The 21642-nt window shown below is 40.0% G+C and overlaps 2 protein-coding genes across 2 annotated transcripts; one reads left to right on the forward strand and one right to left on the reverse strand.

Annotated features, from left to right (window-relative positions):
- Positions 1 to 3243: 3243 nt before the first annotated feature.
- Positions 3244 to 12825, reverse strand: QDPR (quinoid dihydropteridine reductase). The gene is made up of 7 exons (XM_079306406.1): positions 12666 to 12825; positions 12455 to 12547; positions 10608 to 10704; positions 9740 to 9880; positions 7322 to 7430; positions 5921 to 6004; positions 3244 to 4099 (listed from the first exon to the last, which is right to left on the reverse strand). Exons 1-7 carry the CDS (start codon positions 12747 to 12749, stop codon positions 3991 to 3993), a joined length of 717 nt encoding a protein of 238 aa, XP_079162532.1. The 5' UTR covers positions 12750 to 12825; the 3' UTR covers positions 3244 to 3990.
- A 126-nt stretch (positions 12826 to 12951) lies between these two features.
- CLRN2 (clarin 2) lies at positions 12952 to 21447 on the forward strand. The gene is made up of 3 exons (XM_079306407.1): positions 12952 to 13899; positions 17684 to 17863; positions 18277 to 21447. The coding sequence occupies exons 1-3, from the start codon at positions 13647 to 13649 to the stop codon at positions 18540 to 18542; spliced, it is 699 nt and encodes a 232-aa protein (XP_079162533.1). The 5' UTR covers positions 12952 to 13646; the 3' UTR covers positions 18543 to 21447.
- Positions 21448 to 21642: the final 195 nt, after the last annotated feature.

The raw sequence follows: 21642 nt of genomic DNA on the forward strand, positions 1-21642 counted from the left end.
AAATAGCGTCTTTAAAAAAAATATTATCCACTCCTTCATTTCACAGGCCAAGGAGTTAAAACCTTAACACTCAAAACAGTAATTAATTCTCATGTCTCCAAATTCAACTTCTTTGTTAATACCAGTTCAGTCTGAACAGTTACTAGCTTTTGTTTGGGTTAGGAAATTCTTATACCCTTATGTGCAGTGCAGCAGTTAAATAACCTGTTTCTATTCATACAGTGTCCAGGCCCTTAAAGCTGTGTTGCAGAATATTGATTGTCATTCCACTTGCTGATAACATGCCAACAGCAATGGTACACCCTGCTGTGGGACTCCCTTAACAGCATTGGTCTCTTTTTTTGTTGTTGGGGCTTTTTTGTGCATGTGCATGGGTCTGTGTATTGGTGGTAGTGGTGTTTGTTGGAGTTTGTTGCTGTTTTTTGGTTTTTTCTGCTTGAAGCTGATGGAATGGTTTCTGGAACTATTATGCAGAGTAGCCTGCTTGGTGTAGGAAGGGCCAGAAAGGCCAGACTGTGGGCACTAAAGCAAAAACAGGGATAAGCCTCTCAACAGAAGCTGTGGCATGGCTAAAATCCTGGCTGATAAGATATTCCTTAGCAGTGGAGATCTCCCCAATCCAGTGGAAGCCTCTGCCCTCTACTGGCACTCCTGAAGATGAGCCTTGCTCAGCCCTGGGAGCCTGAGAGCCCTCACAGACCGTGGAGACTGGCTGTATTTACAGAGCAAACCCTCCAGAACATGGTGTTGCAGGAAGTGCAAGAGTAACAGAGATCTAAATCACAAGTGACATTTGCTACTGACTTCTGCAATGCCTTTCAGATGTCTGCCTACTTCTCACCTTGTTCAACACTGCAAGGGTTAGTCTGAAGCATCTCCACATGCTATTATAGTCCCCATCTGTTTTCTTCCAGTGAGCCAATACAAGGAAGAAGTCTAATAAATGTTACTTCTTGTTGTGGTAGTAATTTTCATTCCACTATTAAAAAAAAAAAAACACTTACTTAGCATATTTCAACGAAAGATTTAAAAGTGCAATTTTGTCTTACTGTAGAACTGGCCGTGCTGAATGACTCAGATATTACTGTATTTGAAAACTTTTCTGTTTTCCCTGGAAGTGGAAATCTATTTTGTGGCAATTTTTATCAGGTAATCAGTAGAAAACTAGTTTTCTCATGAAAATATAAATAAACAAATTAAACCTGTTGGCAAAATATGTGAATTTCAGTTCCCAGTGAACTCTGAAAACATTTTCAACTCAGTCCTGCATGAGCAAAAGGTTCTGCAAAGCAAGGGGACTGGACATGGGTCAGGCTCTGCAGAAGAGCAGCCACAGTCCAGACAGCAGCTCAGGTTCCCATGTGCAAAAACCATCCCTGTTTAGGGAGACTGGAACTGTGTGTATGGCTGGACCATGCAACTACATCATCTTCTCAGCACTGGCTCAGGCCTAGAAATATTTACTTTCAAACAATATCACACCTGTGAAACCCAGAATGCTGAGAACAAGAGGGCTGCAGTGTAAGCAGGACTGATCTGGCATGACTTGTGTTTTTATTTTTCACCAGACCCCACTTGACTTCCTTCTTAATAAACAGCAGCACACACCTTTGAAGGAAGGTTGCATAGAAATACACCCTACTTAACAGGCTCTGAACATCTGAATTTTTAAGTGTGACAACATCTGTACAGTCCTAAGTAAAAAACATGATCAATTCAGCTGCTTAATATATATAAGAAATTTAAATATATTGCATTCTTTAAATTAAAGGAGGATAAGCTTCTAACTTCTGCAGTATTACAGTGTTAGTAATCATGCTATATAAATGCAAAATATGAGCAATTTGGAAGTTCTCATCAACACTGAAATAGAAACTCATCATTAACTTATTTCTGTAACAAGCAGTATGACATCCCTGCTTGATGGGGGGGGTTGGACAAGATGATCTTCAGAGGTCCCTTGCAGCCCAATCTGTGCCATAATTCTGTGGAAATCTTCACAACAGGACTAGTCTCCATGAGTAGTGTGTGGGCACTGCAGGGAGTTCATCCATTTGGACCACACCCAGACCCATCTCTGCTCCTCATTGCAGCACCACCAGATCTCAGGGCCCCCTGAAGGAGCCCAGCTACCCAGATGTTTGCAGTGTCAGGGTGGGTTTTTCTCCTGGCCAATTAGCTGAAATAACATTTGGAGAGCTACAGGATGAAACTGGTCACAAAAAGCCTCTTTAACATCAAACTCCTCAAGTTAAATCTCTCACCTTTAGCAGTAAGTTTGATAGACACTTGGCTCATTGCCATACATTCACCTCTATTCTCACACTCCAGCTTCAATAATGCCATTTTTGTATCTTTCTGCTCATACCTGCAAACTGATGAAAGTTAATCCAGAAGTCTTGCATTCACAATTATGCTTTAACACTATGCACTGCTTTAGCTGGCTTGGCAAAGGGAAGCCATCAAATCATGTTAGTTTGCAGTATGATAGCTACCCCCCTTTTTCTAGAATAATTGAGCAGCACCCTACAGGTTCATTCCCTACCAGTTCCTTTCAGGTTCTGTCTGTACTCTGAACCTGTAGAAACTACTGGTGCAGCAGCATCACTGCAAGCTTTTCACTTAAAATCAAAAAGCATATTTACCAATTGACTGTCCTGGACTTGTCTGACAGGACAGAAAAATGCCCCTCTACCTTTGCATCCAGAAAAAAACCAACCAAACAAGCTGCTAAAGACACAGTGGCAAAACAGGCAATCATTCTATGTTAAAATTAACATGGGCACGTGTGAGCTTTTCCAGTGGAAGAGGGGAAAGGTTTCCTGACTCATGGCAGTAAATCCTTCCCCAACACAACCCTGAAGTTATTAAAAACAGAAAAGGGCAGAGGAAGAACATACACACAACTTTGTACATTTAATGGCTTTCAAGATGTTCCCAAAAATGCAACAGAACTGATTCCTCTAAGTCTATGCTCAGAACAGGTAATGTTTGCACTCTTTATCCGAACTGTATTTTCATGTAACATGGCTGGATTTAAGAAAACATTTGCCCCAGCTGAAGGCTTGCCTGTACACATGGCTGGTAGACCTCTGGCATACACAGAAATATACTTAATGCACCATGATCAGAATTAAATATGAATAAAAGTTAAAGTCCTTTACCACAACTGCAAAGTATATTCAACTAAACCCTTTAAAATGTTATCAAGATATTGGGATTACAGTAATGGAGACAACCCAGTACATAAAACAATATATATTTATTTAGCACAAAAAGTTCCATTTTCAAGTGCATGTATGCTTTTTTCTACTACTTTTCGGCACTTTACTTTTTGAAAAAAATCAAGAACCATCAAGAGAAAGACATACTATTCAATTGACAGAATGACTGTTTTACCCTACAACTGTAGGCCTGAGAGCATCTTATGAACAGTAAGGCAAATTAGGAATTCCTTCTAGTGTGAGCAATCTCTATTCAGTTCCACTAACTCAAGTGGAACATTGACAAGAAAAGTGTTACATGACTAGGACATGATACATGACTGCTGTGTTTCCTATGGCTACAGCCAACATAACGTGCAAGGGTGGGGTTACATTCTCAGACAGAAGAAGACAGAATACTGGAAGAGTCACAGTAAGTTTCCAGAAACACTTACTGACAGAGAAAAAAATCCAACCATTATGTATGCAATCACATGACATAGTTAAGCACATTTCCCATTTCACAGAAAACAGGTAAATTGCCATATAATGCTCAGAATTAGGACATCTACAGACTTTAAGCCTGCATTTAGAGACAAGTTGGTATTATTTGGTAAACAAATGCTGATAGCTCACAACTGACAGCACAGAAATATTACTTGAAATCTGCTTCCATTAATGGAATAACTACAAACACTGGATACAGAAGACCATTCAGATTATACTGGTGGACGGATTTTCCACAGCTTCTCCTTTGCTGAAGTTTCATCATTTTAAGTGACTGACATCAAAGATGTGCTGCTGAAACTAGTTCAGTCTTCCCACCTGTAGTTATCACCTGGATTAGACTGCCAGAGCTTGGTCGATCCTTTCCTGTTATCCAGTTATAAAAGGTTCTGTTTTAAAATAAATGCATAAAACAGGGTGAGGGAAAACAAAAAAATTGCGACTACTGTCAGGTGCATTGACAGGAAAAATAAAATGCAAGCCTATTACTTTTCCTCCTTTTCCTACTGCTCTCTCTAGTGATATCTCTGATGTGATCACTGGATTCAGACCCTCAGAATAAGACAGAGGGCCCAGAAAAAAACAGGGGGCTTTAGAGCACACAGGATTTCCAAAATATCTCAGAGCAAAAGGCCAGGGACTCAAAATGTCAGAGTGGCTAGGTTTTTTCCCGGTTAAAAAAATTCAGAAAAGGTGAAGGAGGAGCTACTAGCCTTTATACCACATATATAAAAGAAATACAGTTTTATGGCTAGGACAGAGTTGCTAAACCCATTACCCTAACAACAGGCCATTAAACATTTTGTTATTTAATTGAGAAAGTGGTCTCAGTAGAAGGAAAAAAAGTATTAAGACATTTAAAATAGTGCTGAGTAAGATGGACACATTCTAGGTAGCAGACAAGGAGACTCCTTATCAAAATGTACCATAAACTCCTTTCTCAAAATCAAGTAGAGAAAGTGAAGTGTATTTTTCAGGTCCTTCAGCCCTTCCAATACAAAAAAAAAGGATATAATAGATATAATATATATATATCTCCTTATAATAGGATCCTTATAATAATAATAAAAAATAAGGATTTCCTTTGTCCTTCCCAAGATGCAGATGTTGGCAACAGATGCTGATGTTACACAGTGAGATTTTCAGTTTTCAGAGAACTGGGGTTAGACTTCAGGGAATTAGAACAAAACAAACTAATCAACTGAATTCTTCTGTAAGGACAAATTACTTAAAAGTAAAACCTAAAAAATGAATTTGCAACACTGCAACTCTAGCTAAGCTGTCCCTAGAGCACAGTAAATTAAGGATCTTTTTCTGAACATTTTCAGGCCAGCTAAATTCAATTGATGGAGCCTGTGTTAAAAAGCCTCAACAGACAACTGCAGAGGCTTGAAATAAACAGCTGCAACTAAAACCATTTCCATCTCTGGCATCCACCTTAAATAAATTTACAAAAACAGAAATCTGGTATCAGAACTAAACTACTCCCTAACCATTAGCAATAAATTCAATTCCACTGTCACTTCCAAAAGACTTTTAAATGTGTAAGAGCTCACCCTCAGCAGAAACTCTGCTACTCCCCATCACATGGCAGGGGGCAACACTCATGCTGCACCTTCTCTAACCCTGAGGGATGAGAACAGTAAGGCAGATAATCTCAGCCTGCCATTACAGGAGCTACAGTTGAAGTTTCAGCATTTTGCAGTATCATTCAGGACAAGTTTTTGTGGATAGTAAAAAAAAAAACTCTTTACTAAAGTTTTCTAAACAAGAACAGAAATGTTGCCAGTTGAGAGAATTAAACTAACATGCCATAAACTGGGCAGTAAAATATGTTTAGAAGAAAAAGAATCCCACCCAAGCTGACATGCTTATTTGCAGTTTATCTTTAAGCCAGGTGTCTCCTACACCTGCTCTCTGCAATTTAATTTGTCTACAGGCTTTAGGAAATTCTCCAGCTTCCAGCTGCTTAAGGCTATCTTCCTTGCTGGAATAACTCATGTAGAGAACCTGAAGTTGATGGAGTTAGGCTAATTTTCTCCAGTTAGGAAGCCTGTGCAATTAAACCCAATGTGGTTTAGAAAGATACACAATAAGATGATGGAGGAAAAAAATCCACCCTAATCCACGACAGCTATTTAAAACAAACAGGGAAATGCAGCAGCTAAAAGGACAGTGAGGAACTCTTTAGTTATCCCACAGGTACTCACTCTGCAATGAATTCCAAGGGTGTCCAGGAGCTGAAATCTGCATCAGGCATTGATTTCCTGTTTGCTGGTGTATCTAAGGTAACCCTGTGATTAAAGAAGATAAGCAAGCCTTTTATTTATATATCACATTTCTGATGAGCACCACCTGTTTCAATTCACTACTGTAATATGTGCTTGACTCTTACACCACATGCTGTGTATTTCCCTTGTATCCTCCCTGTGTGTTAACAGAACACAGGCATTAGTTTCAATGTATGTCCAAGGCTCAACTAAGAACCCCCCAGTTTCCTGGCTGGCTGAGGACTGCCCACTGGAGCTTGCAGCTCCCTTCCCACCTCTCTCATGCAGATGGGGAATGGCAGCCATAAGCTTTTTCACATGTACTGCACAGCACACATGCACTACATCCACACTTTTGAGAGACTGAGTGCATAAACACAGGAAGTTTTGACTCTGACAATACATATTTACACTACAATGACATGAAAGGGTTAACTTTCAAGAACTCCCTCACTGAAATGCTGTTGACAATTCAAGGTGTATTTACCCTCTCAAAAATTCATTTAAGTTTTGTGTGAGAACTACAGAATGCATCATGCACAAGAATCCAGTGATCTTGGCATCTGCCTGCCTATAAAACTCTCTAGAAAGTGGTGTCAATTAGCCAAACACATTTAATGCCATTCCTGTCTGACCTGAAAAAGTGTGTAAAGAGTGTGTATGAGGAAATCAAAAGTAGAGAATTCAGGTAGTGTAACAAATTTCTGTACAGAACTCTTTAGTCTTACATTTTGGGTCCTGAATGAGTCATAGACCTGGCAAGAAAAATACTTTTAATTTTTGCAACAGACTGATAAAATTAGACCTACTAGACCATCCCCTTTTTACTAGCTTTCCTGACAAAAATGAAAGCTGGTAAATACAAGCTAAACTTCTTTGGTTTGCAGATCCTCAAAGTAACCTAATTTTACCATTCAAGCACAGGTATGCAGCACATTATGAAGAAGCATCTTTGATCAAGTGAAAACCTGTCAATCCTTTGCCTTACTATTATCACAAAGTCTAAAACTGCTGAACAGCTCATCTCATTGTTACAGTTCTGTCTATACTGAAATAAAGAAACCACACATTAATGCATGGCTTCAGTTAAACTGGTTAAAAGTAAATCAAATTTTAATCCTAACATCCACTACTGTTTTGCAAAGGCAAAGAAAACGTAATCATTTTTAGGGTGACTTGCATAACTTTGTTCATCCAGTCAAGATGCATCCTTTCTCTGTGAGTAGTCTGAGAGGCTGTTTGTGTGCTGTGAATATGACACTGCAAACATATTTGTGAAGCTCTAGGTTACAGCAGTAATTAAATTAAACAACACAGGCAGACAACTAAGCAACCACTTACGGTAAAATGGCAACTGCAGCAGAACCAGGTGGCAGCCCACTGCTGGCACCAGCCAAACTGTGACAAAGCTGATGCACTGCTCCTTTGGCCATGCCATAGGCAATCATCCCTAAAAATTAAAAACAGGCAAATTAGAGCACAATCAGAACATTCCTCAATATCAGCAGTAACATCACAAAGACTCTTTGATAAATATTAAGACCACTTACCAAAGCCAGAAAAGAATCAGACTTTTAAAACATATTAAAAGACAAAATTATAATATTGATAAAAAGGTTTAAGTAGACATCCAGTAACTATCACAGAACTCAGTTAACTTAGCACGACAGGAATAAGCAGCTTACCAAGCCAAGCATGTTTACTCAATGTATCCAAATGCACCCTGAAGGATGTGACTTACAGGACCAAGTTTACAAATTTAACAGAGTAAGATGCTCATAGACTTTAATAAGGCACTCTTCTATTAATTTTTCATCATATAACTAAGGTTTTGTCAGTTTGGACCCAAACAGATACAGTTCACTTCCCTCTCAAATCTGGAATTCACTCGGTCAGTATCCCAGGTCTGACAAGCCCTGTGGAGAAAGCTACAAAAAAACTCAACTCTCTTGACAGAAAATTAATAAATAATGTGCAGGGAAAACAAACTTTTTCCTAAAAACTGATGCCTTCTAGGCTGCCAGCATCTAGCAGTGTAAGAACAGCAGGAAACAGAGCATAAGGCACACTGCTCAGGAAAACAAGATCTGGACAATCTGGGTGCTAGAGGTCCCAGATGTCTCAAGGCATGTATCTGTCAAGAAGTCCAGACACAGATAAAGAGAACATGAATGTATTTTGTCTACTTCAACTGAATGTCCTTCTTCCTACCCATCTATACAGTATTCAGCCCCTTTCCAATGTTCCTAAAGAAGAATTGTGAATATAATAGAAATACTTCTATAATGTAATTAGATGTATTATATATCATCCATTTTTATTAGGAGAAATCATGGACAGCACTAGCTCACTTATTGTTATGGTAAAAATATTCACATGTATATCATATTCCTATCTTGTCCTGCCTAAACCAAACATTCTACATTTTCTTAGAAACGGTTTTATGCCTGATACATTTCTCAGACATCATGTTCACACTGCTTCTGTCACTGACCATGTAATTTTCAGTGTTCAGTTTGCATTATGTGAGGCAAGATATTCTCATAGAAGAAAAACCTCATTAACAACAAACAAAAAGACCATTTCTTCCAGAACAGCCAGTCATAACAAGGCTAATAAGGCATATTTGCAAAAGTTGAGCAACAACTCTTTCCCAATTCTTCCTGATGTTAATAAGTTGCATGTGTTTGCCCAAAGCACTGCTGTGACTTTTAGAAAAATCCAGACTAGCTGAAACCAGCTAGTTCAAAACAGGAAGGCTCATCACTTTGATTCCTGTGTTGTGGTCCCTACCTCCCAAGACCACCCAAACTGTCATAGTTTGCCAGAATTCACATGTTTTTTTCATTTGTGTACAGTCATGTAGCAGTTCACTGTAAATTATTCTGCCTATTCTCAAAAATAAGCCTTTTATCTTTGACTATAGCAGATGCCATTATGAACACAAAAGATTATTCATTAACTAGAAAATATATAGAATATTTTTACCCAAAGAGTTTAAGGCAAAGTTTTCAAGAATATTCATAGATTGTAAATGTTTTAAAGTCTTAGTATTTGTGTTTTTAAAATATTGTTGAAATGACACTAATAAAAGCTTGGGAAGGAGTATTTGTCTCAAACTTTCCTCTTGCTGCCTGTGGGCTTGTGTGTCAGTGTCTTTTTTTTGTAATTTTAAATTGCTCCCACATTTCTTCCTCCATGCAGGCCAACATGGTTGAGGAGAAAGATTAAAAAATCCAATAAAATTCCTATTAAATAGCTAGCTGAGGACAAAGCCAACAGTCAACAATCTTATCTATTTCTGAAGCAAAGGTAGATTGGAATCAGAACACTAACAGGACAAGCATAGTTATCAGAATCAGCTGAGTCATCACCAACAGAAAAATTGGTTAATCAAGGACTGTCTTTCAGAATACAAATAGGCAATTTAACTTTGTCTAAGCATGGTACTTACATTGCTGTGTGCTTATAGTCTTCATTATCTTCCAAACTTTTTTCTGTATCATATGCTAGCCAAGTACATTTCACCAATGCAAGTCAAATACTGTTTAAATACTATGTGCTTTCACTACAGCTTCAAGGGATTCAATATTGCTACCTGGCTACTTTCCTTACACATTTCAGCACCAGGGTTCAATTTGTGCTACATGTCAAGAAACTGGGGTGTGAAGCTATTGCTCCACAAACAGGAATGCTCAGGTAAACAACCACCTCTATCTGCTGCAGGTGTCCCTGCAGCTGCCATGCACAGCATTTTACCTGGGGTCCCAGACAAAGCAGCTTGGGCTCCTGTCAGAGTCAAGAGGCCCCCTTCTTTCAGATGTTTCGTGGCAAGGTGGCTGGAAATAGTCGATGTCCAAACACTCTGCTTCCACATCAGATCACAGTTTTTGTATAAAGCTGATTAGGAAGAGAATTAGTGAAATTAGCCAAAGAAAGATTTTAAACTCTGATTTCCTCACTGTTACACAGAGTGCAACAGCATTATGAAAACATGCTTTCTACCATTTTCTACCTCCACACTGTAAAATATTCATTTGTCTTTTTTATCTCTTTTTCTCTTTGAGCCTGTAACATCCAAAGCAGAAGGAGGAAGAAAGGGACACATTTTACCAGATTTACTCCAGACAGAAAACAAAGCTACTTTTCTTCTTGTATCTTGACAGTAGTGGACAAAGTACAAATTTAATTATGAATACTACATGTTTAAAAGCCTTTTTTTAATCTGAAGGGTTTTTTTTGTAGCATGGACAGGCAGTCTCTTCCAGTATCAAAGTTTTATGCATAAAACAATTACATAAAACAACATCAGTGTGTCTTTTATAAATTACCTGACACAAGTAATCTCAGCAAAAGTCAGCTCATAGATAACAATGCAGAGCTCCTTCAGAAAGCATCAAAATTTTTTGATAAAAATTACTGCATCAACAAACATTACTGAAGAAACTAAATGCTGTGCAAACTCAACAGAAAGCAAAAATTCAGAGACGCACTAAGAAGCACTGCTACTAAGCTACTTTATACTTCTATGCTTTTGTCCTCTTCTGGACTCAGGAAGAAAGATTTTTAAGGACTTCTCTCAGGTATCATTCATGTTTTCACAAGCATGTCTGTACCAAAGGCTTACACTTGGCTTTGGCGCTGCCTCCAGCCCATCCTCCTGCTACACACAAGATTGCATCCACCTTTTCTTCACCAAGAAGCTTTCCAACTTCTGCTGTCACCTTCAACACACAGAACAAGAACATACTGAAAACACTGGACTGGTGAGGTAAAGAAATAAACACCACAAATGCCTTAAAGCTACTGTTTCCTACGTATGTATTCGACTAACACAGCAATTTAAACAGCTATAGAAAATTGATATTTAGATTCATGAACTCTAAACAACTGAGTTGAAAAATAACCATAGATGAAAGTGAGACTAATGAAAGCGATAGAGTGTGATGGCACTGGAAATAATCAGGGCTGAAACACCTGACCCTTACCTCTGTTGTTAGCAAAAATTATTATTGACTTCCTTTTGACAGGTTCTCTTCCAAGTATGGTGTTGCTTAAGATGGGAAATGAAACTCCAGGTCTGACCAGAACTACTGGTGTCACTTTTGATGACAGTGCAAGAAAAACAACTAAAGATTAGCCTCCTGATTGCTTCTGTCTAGACCACAACCATCAGTTTGAGCTCGGCAACTAAAATTTGAGCTTTTAGATATCCATAATTTGTTCTCTTTTAAATATGACCTCATAGCTGGCAATGAATTTGCTGGCTACAAATTTTTTCTGTCAAAGTAAGTAGCAAACAATCCATCTCTCAACAAGTGATGAAGAAACAATAGCTTTTGCAAAACCACATTGAAAATTGTATTGTGAACATTCTGTGTTACTCTTCCAAAGCTATAGGAGTTGTGTGGATATAAAAAAGCCATATTGGCTACATACTCAGTATATTGGTAACAGGAATTGGTTTGAAACTTAAAATGTAAAAAATTAATCCTTTCTATTGAGAATAAAGCAAAATATTCTCTTAGGCTGGCTTAGATTCTCCCAATTCACCTTTGCAGAAACCAGTGCATTCCCCTAGGGATTCTTCAAGGCTTAGGCTCATATACTTTGAGCATGACATCTACTTATACATAACACATTTATAAGTTAGGCTTTTTGAAAGAAGTGTTGCATTTTAAGATGTCCTTACTCATCTTCATTACAACTCACCTGGTTCAGACTGTAACTTTTAAAAGTCAAGACAAAAACAAAGCAAAACTGCCTTATGTGCTGAGCCTCCAATATCCCGGACCAAGCTTTTTCTGCGTATTCAGTTCAAAGGAATTACACCAAATTAAAAAGAAGCGACGAGCAGGACCTTGGAGGTTCGCGGTAGGGCCGCACGACCGCCACCGACCGCGCTCCTGATTCCTGCACGGAGCCGGACCCATCCCCGCAGCCCCTGCTCACTGCGGGCAGCAGCGAAAGGAATGCACAAACCCAAGGGACGCTCCGCGCACGGCTCGGCCGAAGGGATGCGCACACCCGGGGCAGCTCCGTGCGCGGCTCGGCCGAAGGGATGCGCACACCCGGGGCAGCTCCGTGAGCGGCTCGGCCGAAGGGATGCGCACACCCGGGGCAGCTCCGTGCACAGCTCGGCCGAAGGGATGCGCACACCCGGGGCGGCTCCGTGCACAGCTCGGCCGAAGGGATGCGCACACCCGGGGCGGCTCCGCGCACGGCTCGGCCGAAGGGATGCGCACACCCGGGGCAGCTCCGTGCGCGGCTCGGCCGAAGGGATGCGCACACCCGGGGCAGCTCCGTGCGCGGCTCGGCCGAAGGGATGCGCACACCCGGGGCAGCTCCGTGAGCGGCTCGGCCGAAGGGATGCGCACACCCGGGGCGGCTCCGTGCGCGGCTCGGCCGAAGGGATGCGCACACCCGGGGGAAGGTGGCTGGTGCCCCGCTCCACCGCGCCCGCCGCCGACCCACCTGCTCGGCCTGCTCGGGGAAGGAGTCGGTCGCTCTCACCACCACGTTGGCGCTGGCGTCCGCGTTCTCCGCCAGGTCGATGCTGGCCACCCACTGCCGCGGCGACAGGAACGGCGCGTTAGCGGCCCGCGGCCTGCGGCGCCCGGCCCGGCGGGCACGGCCGCTCCCCCGCGGGGCTCCCCGCCTCGCCACCTCCCGGCCCAGCGCTTACCCAGTTCTTGGCCTTGAAGTAGCGCACGCACTGGGAGCCCAGCGCCCCTCTGCCGCCGTACACCAGCACCCTGCCCGCCGCCATGCCCGTGCTCCAGCACTGCTCTCCCCGGCGCGGATGGGCCGCCCCACGGGGCGGGCGAGGGGCGGCAGCGCCCGCCGTGGGCGGTGCGAGGGGCCGGGCCGGGCGGCGCTCCAAGGCTCCTGCTGCTGTTAGTTAATGAATTAATCAGCGGTTCCGAAGGTTCCCTCAGGGCTCGGGTAGCAGTAACCGTAGAAGTGCCGGCCGGTTTTCTTTAGCGCTCAAGGATCGCACCTGTCGCTTGAGTTATCCCTGATGAGTGCCCCGGGCTGTGCACGGCTGGCCAGGCTGGCCGGCTGCGGGGGCTTGGAGCGCCCCGCTCTCATTCAGCAGGTTCCAGACCCATCCCTGCTGTCCTCGGATAACTCTGCCCGCAGTGACATTTACAGGCCGGCTGGGAGCAAACGCCCAGAAGCTCAGCGCGGCTGAGGCGACAGCAGAATCCTTCAGCCAAATTATGCTGTTTTAATGCTTTGTCCCTTGCACACAGATATTTACCCACTTTTTAAAATAATCTAAGAAACTGGATTCTTCTGTAAATTTTCTTCACATGAAGCTGCAGTAAAAAACTTGATGTCATTTGAGCAGTTAAACAATTGAACCCCTGAGGAAATATTAGACAGGCCCTAGAGATAGGATTACTTGCTGCAGAAAGAAGCATCACCGCACTACAATATAATGAAGCCATTACTTGCAACCATTTCAGGATGCTGTTGCAGCAAAATGTATATTTTCCTTGATTTTTAACCATACAGATTAATTGCTGGACCTTCAAAATACAAAAAGAAGTATTTTGAAATGCCTGGTATTTGGCTGTGGATTTCGGAGCATAATGAAAAATGGGAAATACGTCTGACTGCTGCAGAAAGAGCTTGCCGATGATCCCTTGAAAGCACTAGGATGCCTGGCTGCTTTAAAAAGACATTATTTGCCTTGGCTTCTCTAATAAGTTTTGTGTCTTTTATCTTGATTGTTGTTGCAATGGGGACCCCAAAATGGATGACTGGAAAGATCCTTTGCAAAACAGGAGCTGAATTGGTCAATGCCACAGATCCAGAGCTGGTCAAGTTCATTGGAGAAATTTACTACGGACTCTTCCGGGGTGGCAAAATACGCCAGTGTGGCTTGGGGGGGCGGCGTTCCAAATTCACGAGTAAGTACAATTTTGGTTGAATATTTAGTCTAAAGTCTAGTTCAAATTTAGCACTTTATTCTGTTTGTTTACAGAACTTGTAGAATGCAAATTATTATTATTAAATATGAAGTCTTTATGGTTTGATGTTTTGAGTGTGAATATAAAATTTCTATCATTTCAGGAATGCTTTTTGCTATGGCTAAATTCTGTAATCCTGGAATCAAGCTGGGGGAAAATGTCCCTAGGGCTAGATGGAGAGTTTCCTTCTAGCCTTGTGAAGAGGGTGAAAGTCATTTGGAGATGACCCTGTAAATCATACTTTCCCCTTGACTGACTTTTTCCTTTGCCAACTTTAGCTCCGCCATCTCTCTGCCTCTGTCCCTGCCTTCTCTCTTGAACTCTTATGAGGGGTTTTTTTTCCCTTTAAGAAGCAGAGATTTATTCAGCTGGACACATTTCTATATTTCTCTGGCTGTCTTAATGCAAATGTCTACAATAGCACATATCGCTTTGTTAACATGTTGAAGAAATTCTTACCTTCTTTTCTATTGAGTTGGGAGACAAAAGATTGCTGGACTCTTAACAAATGTAGAAACTCTTCTAAATGTATTCCCTTTAACTTAGAAGATTTTCTTGGTCTTGAAAGCACTGAGCTGTACACTGGTTGACTTACAAATTTCACACATCCTGTTCTATAGTGAAAATGGTAATTTGCATTGAAGATTTTTAGTTCAGTGTACAGATTCAATGAAACTTAAACCAACTCAAGATGAAGCTTCACAAGATGCAGTTTCACCCTCTCCCTGACCCATCCTTTGCAATGGCTCTGGTAGTTGAGGTGAGGTAGTTCAGAAGTTAAACTGGCCAAAAAATTAAAATCTACAAAAATAAATACTTGTTTTCCCATAGGATCATATGTGACTACACAACTGCACAAGAACTTCTGTAAAAACCTGAAGGCAGATGTGAATTCAGAGGGAATGGAAAAAAGAACCAGAGCAACCTCAGCTTAGATCAGCATGACCATTTGTTAAACTGAATAAATTTGGACTGGTCACTTTACAGTAACCAAATTATTGCTCAAGCTCTGACTGCAACTGCAACTTCATGACATGGATGTAGCAGTCATGCTCATCCAGTCCCAGTTGTTTCACCCCATTCTGGCAGAGAAAATGAAAAAAAACAATAGCCAATCTCCTTTAAAACTCTGTGCAGCTTTCTGGACTGTTTAATGAACTTTATGACTTCTTTACTGTGCAATCTGAGAGGAAGGGATAATGTTCCACAGTCGTTCTGAAGTACATCGATTTGCAATTGGAGGATGTGAGCCAGCACTCCTTAGACAAACAGAGCTCTCACTGGAATTAGTAATAATTGTTTGTTAGAACTGTAAAACATTAAGTGCAGTAGGCACAAATGTGTATTTTGGTCAACAAGTGTTCCAGATATTTTCCATTTAAAATATTTTAATAACTCTATTGAGTTTGATATTTTCGCAATACTGGTTTCAAGCAACAGTACACAAAGCTGTTACTTTTGCACAGTGTTGAGCAGGACTGGGGGTTCTGGGTTTGACTTGACTGGTTTTTTTTTTTTTTTTGGATGTCCCCCTTCATCTCCAAGCATTCTGAAATTACTGGGGAAGAAGAACTGTGAGACTTTGCATGGGGAATGTGGACTTCACTGGTACCATAGATCAAGACAAAGCTAACACATCATGTGGTTCAGTGTTGCAGTACCTCTGACACTTCAGAATTTCAAATGGCAATAATTTACTGTAATTGGTATATCCCTTTTCACTCTATTAACATTCACTAGAGTAGACTTATGGGTGGCACACTCTCTTTTAGCTGGGAGAGTGTCAGTCAATTGCCATAATAGGTGTTCACTGCTCTTCTGTACCCCTCAGGATGTATCATCTGGCCTCCAGCTGCAGCTTTGGGAAGTGTCTCATCTATAATGCAGCATGCATGTTAGACCCATGGGGTTGTTATGATGGTCATCAGGCACCTAAGTTGGCACAAGATGCTTCTGTTTTGACAATTGAGTCAAGCCCTGAGAACCAGCTGGGGAAGCCAGGCATTTTGCCTCTGCATAGCAGGATTGTATCAGAAGTCTCCATGGCCATATCCTTCTCATGGATTCTTATTTCTGTGTACTAAGCCAGACTCACTGGGCAGGTCATTGTTCTTGGCTGCAAGACTCAGAAAAGAGACCACATAATCCTTACAACTACCCTAAAATCTCTGATGGTTTCTAAGGAGGCTTAATTCCATGTGCTTTGTTGTCACTCTGACAGTAATTTTCCAGTCAGAAAGCAACCTAGTTTTTTGATTCTCATTTCTCATATATACTTCTGATTCTCTTTTACTCCCCACATTTCTTGTTGTCAGAGTTTTCTGCAGCTCTTCTGTGCATCGGGCCCAACTACAACCCCAGAGCCACTGAAAGGTTAGATCTGTTGAAACACATCACTTTTGTATGGGATTTTTTTCTACAGTATAAGATTTTGTACAGTATGTTTTATTTTTCTACATAATCTACTATAATTCTGTCATGTCATCATGATCAAATTATATGCCCAAAGTTCATAGTGACATCTACCAACTATTGCTGCCTACTTTTTTAGGTGGCTTGTTTGGATTTTGGGGTTTTTGTCAGTTATGCACCACAGGTAGGAATTTATTTATTTGTTTATAACATAGTATACCTTCTTTGTAGGAACTTTTTAGTAATTAGGCACTGAGTTCTTCAAAGCAAATGTATGAGTGTGCAGTGCTATGCTAGCTGAAGGTCTCCTCTTGATCTCCTTGTGATCAAGATTTTAGGGTTCCTCTCCATCAGCCTCTCTCTTATGTGTCAGTCAATATGTCACCTACAATTCCCTACTCAGATTTCTTCTGATTCTGTTACTAGAGGGCTGCAGGATAAAGTAAACACTCAGGTGTACATTTCCTGCTGCTGGCCAATCTGGCCCTCCAGCAAAGGAATTGTGCCTGTGAAGATAGAGCCAAGAAAATTACTGTTCTCTAGAGACAAGTGAGGGACAGGCTGCTGAGGAAGAGCTTGTGCTTACAGCAAAACATGGGAGTGCTTCACCTAAAACCCACCTGACTGCAATACTTTACAAGCTTCCTACATCTGTAGCTAAAACACTGCCAGATGCCCAGAAAAGCATGAAGGAGCCATAAACACTAGATGAGAAACCAAGAAGGGAATCTTAAAGGGCAAACCTGTGGGATTAGGATGTATTAAATCAAAGCAGATCTCACTGAAGCCAGCAGTAAAGAGAGGATTAGAAAAAAAAAATAAAAAAAGAAGAATAACATGAGAAAATAAAGATAGAAAAAAGGTGATACTATTTTAGGCAGCAAGGGAACAAAGAAACTATCAGACTTCAAATGGATGAGATTAAAAGCATGAGGAATGAGAAGTTCAAAACCAGGAGTTTGGTACCAAGAACAGAGGTGAAAAAGAGGCAGGAAAGTATGCAGCACACAATACAGCAGTAGAGATAAAGACATTAACACTGCTAGATAAATAAACAAGGCTTAAGCCTGAATCCTTGTTTACAGATCCTGTGTAAAGGATTATTCCTGTAGCAAGATATCCCTGGTTTGTCTGATGAACTGAAAAATAAAGCATCAGGAACTGAGATTTGTGCAACTAGCTGAATTCCACATCTCCATAAAAAGTAGTCTTCCTTAAATACAAGTTGAATTTGAAGCACCAACACAGTGTGACGTTTACCATCATCAAGAAAACCTATACACTGAATAGACACTTTATTTTTTCTTGGCAGTTTTCCCACACATGGTGAAAAAGTTGAATACAGGCCTGCATGTGATGATCATAATGTTCCTCTGTGTGGCCATTTTCTTTTCTCTGGTCAGTTTTGGATTCTGCATTCTTAACGCAATAAAAGTTCCTTACCGGGCTATTAACGGTCCAGCAGGAGCATGTCTTTGGAACTTCCTTGCAGGTAAAGTAATTTTCCAGTGTTTTTCTATAGTCACATTCATAGAAAATGATATAAGTTTCTTTTTTTGCCTTAGTAAATACCTCTTTGATTTAAATACTTGTGAAAACAATGAAGTTGGTGGTGAATTCAGACCTATCGAAACAAAACTTCCAGGTGGCATCTTGGCTTTTTTTTTGGTCTAGTCAACAATTAATAGGAACTAAGAATACCTTTAGGTTTTATGTCATGGATGAAAGTATGTTTGCCCATACAATAAAGCCTAAGTATTCTGAAGGTGTTTAAGCCATTCCTTTTTTCTACTCCTACCCTATGTAGTGCTCACTGATGTAGTCAATGAGTCTTTTGAAGCAAGACCAAAATATCTGTCTTGTTTTGATTTGATAATAGTGAATACTTATTTCATTTTGTTGCAGGTGGATTTGTAGTACTTGCAGTCACCAGCTTCATGGCTGCTGTGAAACTTCATCACCTCACAGAAAGAATTGCCAATTTTCGGGAAAATGTCTTTCGGTTCGTTATCTTAGAAGAACAATTTGAAGACTGTTTTTGGATTTGTGTGGCAAGTGCCACAGCACATGCCGTGAATTTGCTGCTAATTGCCATTAGTGGGATTCATTTCCCCAAAATTAAGACTAAAACAGAAGAAGTGAATGTTACAGCAGAAGATATCATGTACTAACAAATCTACACAAAACTATCAAGTCAACTGTTGTGACAGGAACAATTTCTTGGCTCTTCAGCCTTTGTTTTGGATAGATGATTTATTTATAAACCTGAGTGAAGATGTCAGTCTACAATACCAGCAACTAACATGTCTGTGAAAAAAAAAGGCTATAAATATCATTATTCTCAAAACAGACTGATATCCTCAGTGAATATATGCTGTTTCTCAGTTTTTAAAACATTTGCACTTTGGGGTATTTTAGAAAACTAAGGTAAAATATTTCATCAAACCAAATGTCTTCTTTACTTAGAAAGACAACATGTTTATCACAAATCTTTGAAACTATAAGGTTATTTCAAAACAGAAAGAATGTATGTTTGGCATTTACTTTCACAGAATTATCTAGAGCATATTGAAAGGGACATATATGTTTGATGATGTTATACAGCATTGAAAAAGAAAACATCATCTGTGAGGCCAATGTTAAGGGGCAGCAAAGGCTAAGTGTCTGTGAAATGTTTTTAAAACATTTTAAAACATTTCTGTTTTTAAAACAGAAATCCAATACCACAAGGCAAAGAAGTGAGAAATGTAAAGTATATGGGATGCTATTAGTCTATGAGGAAAAATTATTAGCTGCTTGATGAATGTTTCCCTGAAGCTTCAGGAAGTAAATAGATTAAGGGTAATAGTGCTTTTAGATAACCTGGAAAATACTAATCTGACAGATTCATTTTCTTCATAAGTGTGCTAATTGTTAAGTCTATCTGAGATCAGTAAAAGTGATGGATGGAAAAGTTACTTTCTTAGGAAAGACCATAATTTTGACATGGATTTGACAAGTTCATGGGTCCTGAGGAGTGAATATTTTTGAGAAAAGAATATGGAATATACCATTAAGAATGGATTCAATGGCCTCTACCACCTCTGGGTTTGACTCTATGAGGTTAGTGGGATTATGAGTGAAGCAGAAATTTGTGAGGATGCCTCTGCACTCAGCCCTACTAACCTGTCTTCTTCAAGACACCATGACCCACTTTTTTTTTTTTTTTTTTTTTTAGGACTAAAATCATTTTTAAATTTATTTTAAAAATTTTAAGAGATAGATGGAAAATTATGATGAGTCTAGAGAATTGTTACAATTTTAGCATAAAAGAGACTTAACAAAGCAGAAGTTGTTCCTATTTTATACTACCCTCTTAACTGTTCTAAATCTACTGGTGCTTTCACTCAGACTGTACCCTGGGCCACAACTCCAGAAAGATGGTGCAATAGCCAAGACATGCATAGACATCAAACAAACCCAGGTTAGGAAGGTATCTTGGATGGTAACAACACAGTACTGCCTTGAAAACTGTCCACAGGGGCCTCTGTGGTACCACCACCTTCCTCTCCCAGAAAATTCTGAGTGGCTTTGAGACAGAAAAACTTGAAGTGCAGCATAATTACACAAGTAGAATGCTTGTAATTTTAATTGTTCTATGAACATGTATAATTTAGATGTAATTACTGTACAGAAAGAATTATATTGTGGCATGTAACTTGTCTTTTACTAAACATAATTCTCTTCAGGAGGTGAGAAGAAAGCAGATTCTTAAATCCTCCATATTGAGTGATTGCTTTGAAAATGCTTTTCAGTAGTACTAATATGCATGTATTGCAACACATTTTCATACTGATAATGGACTGCTTGATGGCCCCCAAATTTTCACCCCCTCCAAAAAATATTATTGAAGAAGAATCAAGGAACTATTTAGGTGAAGACAAGATTAAAGATTTGTTGGAGTGGATTCCTAGGTAGGTCACAGTAGCTCTGAAATAATCTGTAGAATGCACTATATACTTGAAGTTAAAGGGGGATAACTGGGCTGATTGGGGTTGTAATTTCTTGATTTGAATAATTTCAACAATAGAGCATGATCTGCAGTCGAGGTCCAAGAGAAGATTTCTCTTATAGCAGATTTATGAAGCATCATTTTGGGATACTGTAGCTGCACGAGGTGAATGACCAAGTAACATTATCACCTAGTGACTGTGTTGTGACCTATGAGAAAATAGTATTTTCAGAATCAACAGAAGTATTGCCATTCATGAACTAAACTTAATGAGACAGATGTAAGGCTAAATTAAACTTTCAGCTACACAGGTTGTCTGAGTTTAAGCACTGCTAAGATACACTGACAGGTCAATGCATGAAATATTTGCCCTGGGAAATTTTGCGTGGAGAAAAAAAGGTTAAATGCAGTCATACATATTTGAAATGTACAATTACAAATTAACCCTGGGGTTAATAATGAGAATGTTTATCGCTTAGACTTTTCAGCTTTCCCTTGTACCTCATAAACTAATTTCAAAAATGTGCAACTAGATATATGTAGTCTACTTTATTTACACATTTTTATTATGCTTCATATAGTGTATCTGATCATATGCATGCTCAACATGTGGAAATGAATACTTCTCTGGGGGCACTTCTTACCTTGGCAAATTTGAAATCCCAGATGAGAACATTTATGAATAATATCTGCCCAGAACTTAAAAGACATTATGGGTCCTATCCCATAAAATTAAACACAACTTCATGTACCCCAAAAACACCCACCTCATTTGTATGCACAAAATAATATATAGAAGCAACATGAATGTAGAGAAGCTATGGAGTTCAAAGAGCTAAAAACTGTTCATTGTATCCAAGAGCCTTGCCAAAATAAACAAATCTAATCAATTAATTACCACTTTGATTATTTAAATAATATTATGCTTTTATGTTAAAAAATGTATTTTTACAAGATGAATCAAATTGGATGCAATTTCTCTCAGTCACTGTTTCTGAGTGCTGCTGTCCTTAATAAAACATGTTATTTGTCCGTGTACCACTTCGTGGAAAGAGCTGTGAGGTGGGAAATGCAATAGATTCCTAGGGAACGGGCCCAACTCCTTCTACATCCTGTTCTGCTGCTCTAACAGTGTAACTCCACTTAAAAATGTATGGAAAAACAATCATTGTTATACATATTGTCACAAGGTGTCTTATTCTCACATATTAACAGTTAATTACTTAAAATCTATCCTTCACACTTCAGGGGTAGGGAAAGAAACAAAGAATGTCTGGATC

The sequence above is a fragment of the Erithacus rubecula genome (assembly GCF_903797595.1).
Source record: "Erithacus rubecula genome assembly, chromosome: 5".
Taxonomy (NCBI): Eukaryota; Metazoa; Chordata; class Aves; order Passeriformes; family Muscicapidae; genus Erithacus; species Erithacus rubecula.

Bases quoted from the DNA above. Each gene is read 5' to 3' on its own strand.
- QDPR (XM_079306406.1), bottom strand. From the start codon at position 12,749: ATGGCGGCGGGCAGGGTGCTGGTGTACGGCGGCAGAGGGGCGCTGGGC. The intron at 10,705-12,454 runs GTGGGTCGGCGG...TGTGTGTTGAAG, and splicing joins TCCCCGAGCAGGCCGAGCAG to GTGACAGCAGAAGTTGGAAA. The intron at 7,431-9,739 runs GTAAAATGCTGT...TTTAATTTTTAG, and splicing joins TGCTTTGTCTGGGACCCCAG to GGATGATTGCCTATGGCATG.
- CLRN2 (XM_079306407.1), top strand. From the start codon at position 13,647: ATGCCTGGCTGCTTTAAAAAGACATTATTTGCCTTGGCTTCTCTAATA. The intron at 13,900-17,683 runs GTAAGTACAATT...TTTTCTTGGCAG, and splicing joins GCGGCGTTCCAAATTCACGA to TTTTCCCACACATGGTGAAA. The intron at 17,864-18,276 runs GTAAAGTAATTT...ATTTTGTTGCAG, and splicing joins TCTTTGGAACTTCCTTGCAG to GTGGATTTGTAGTACTTGCA.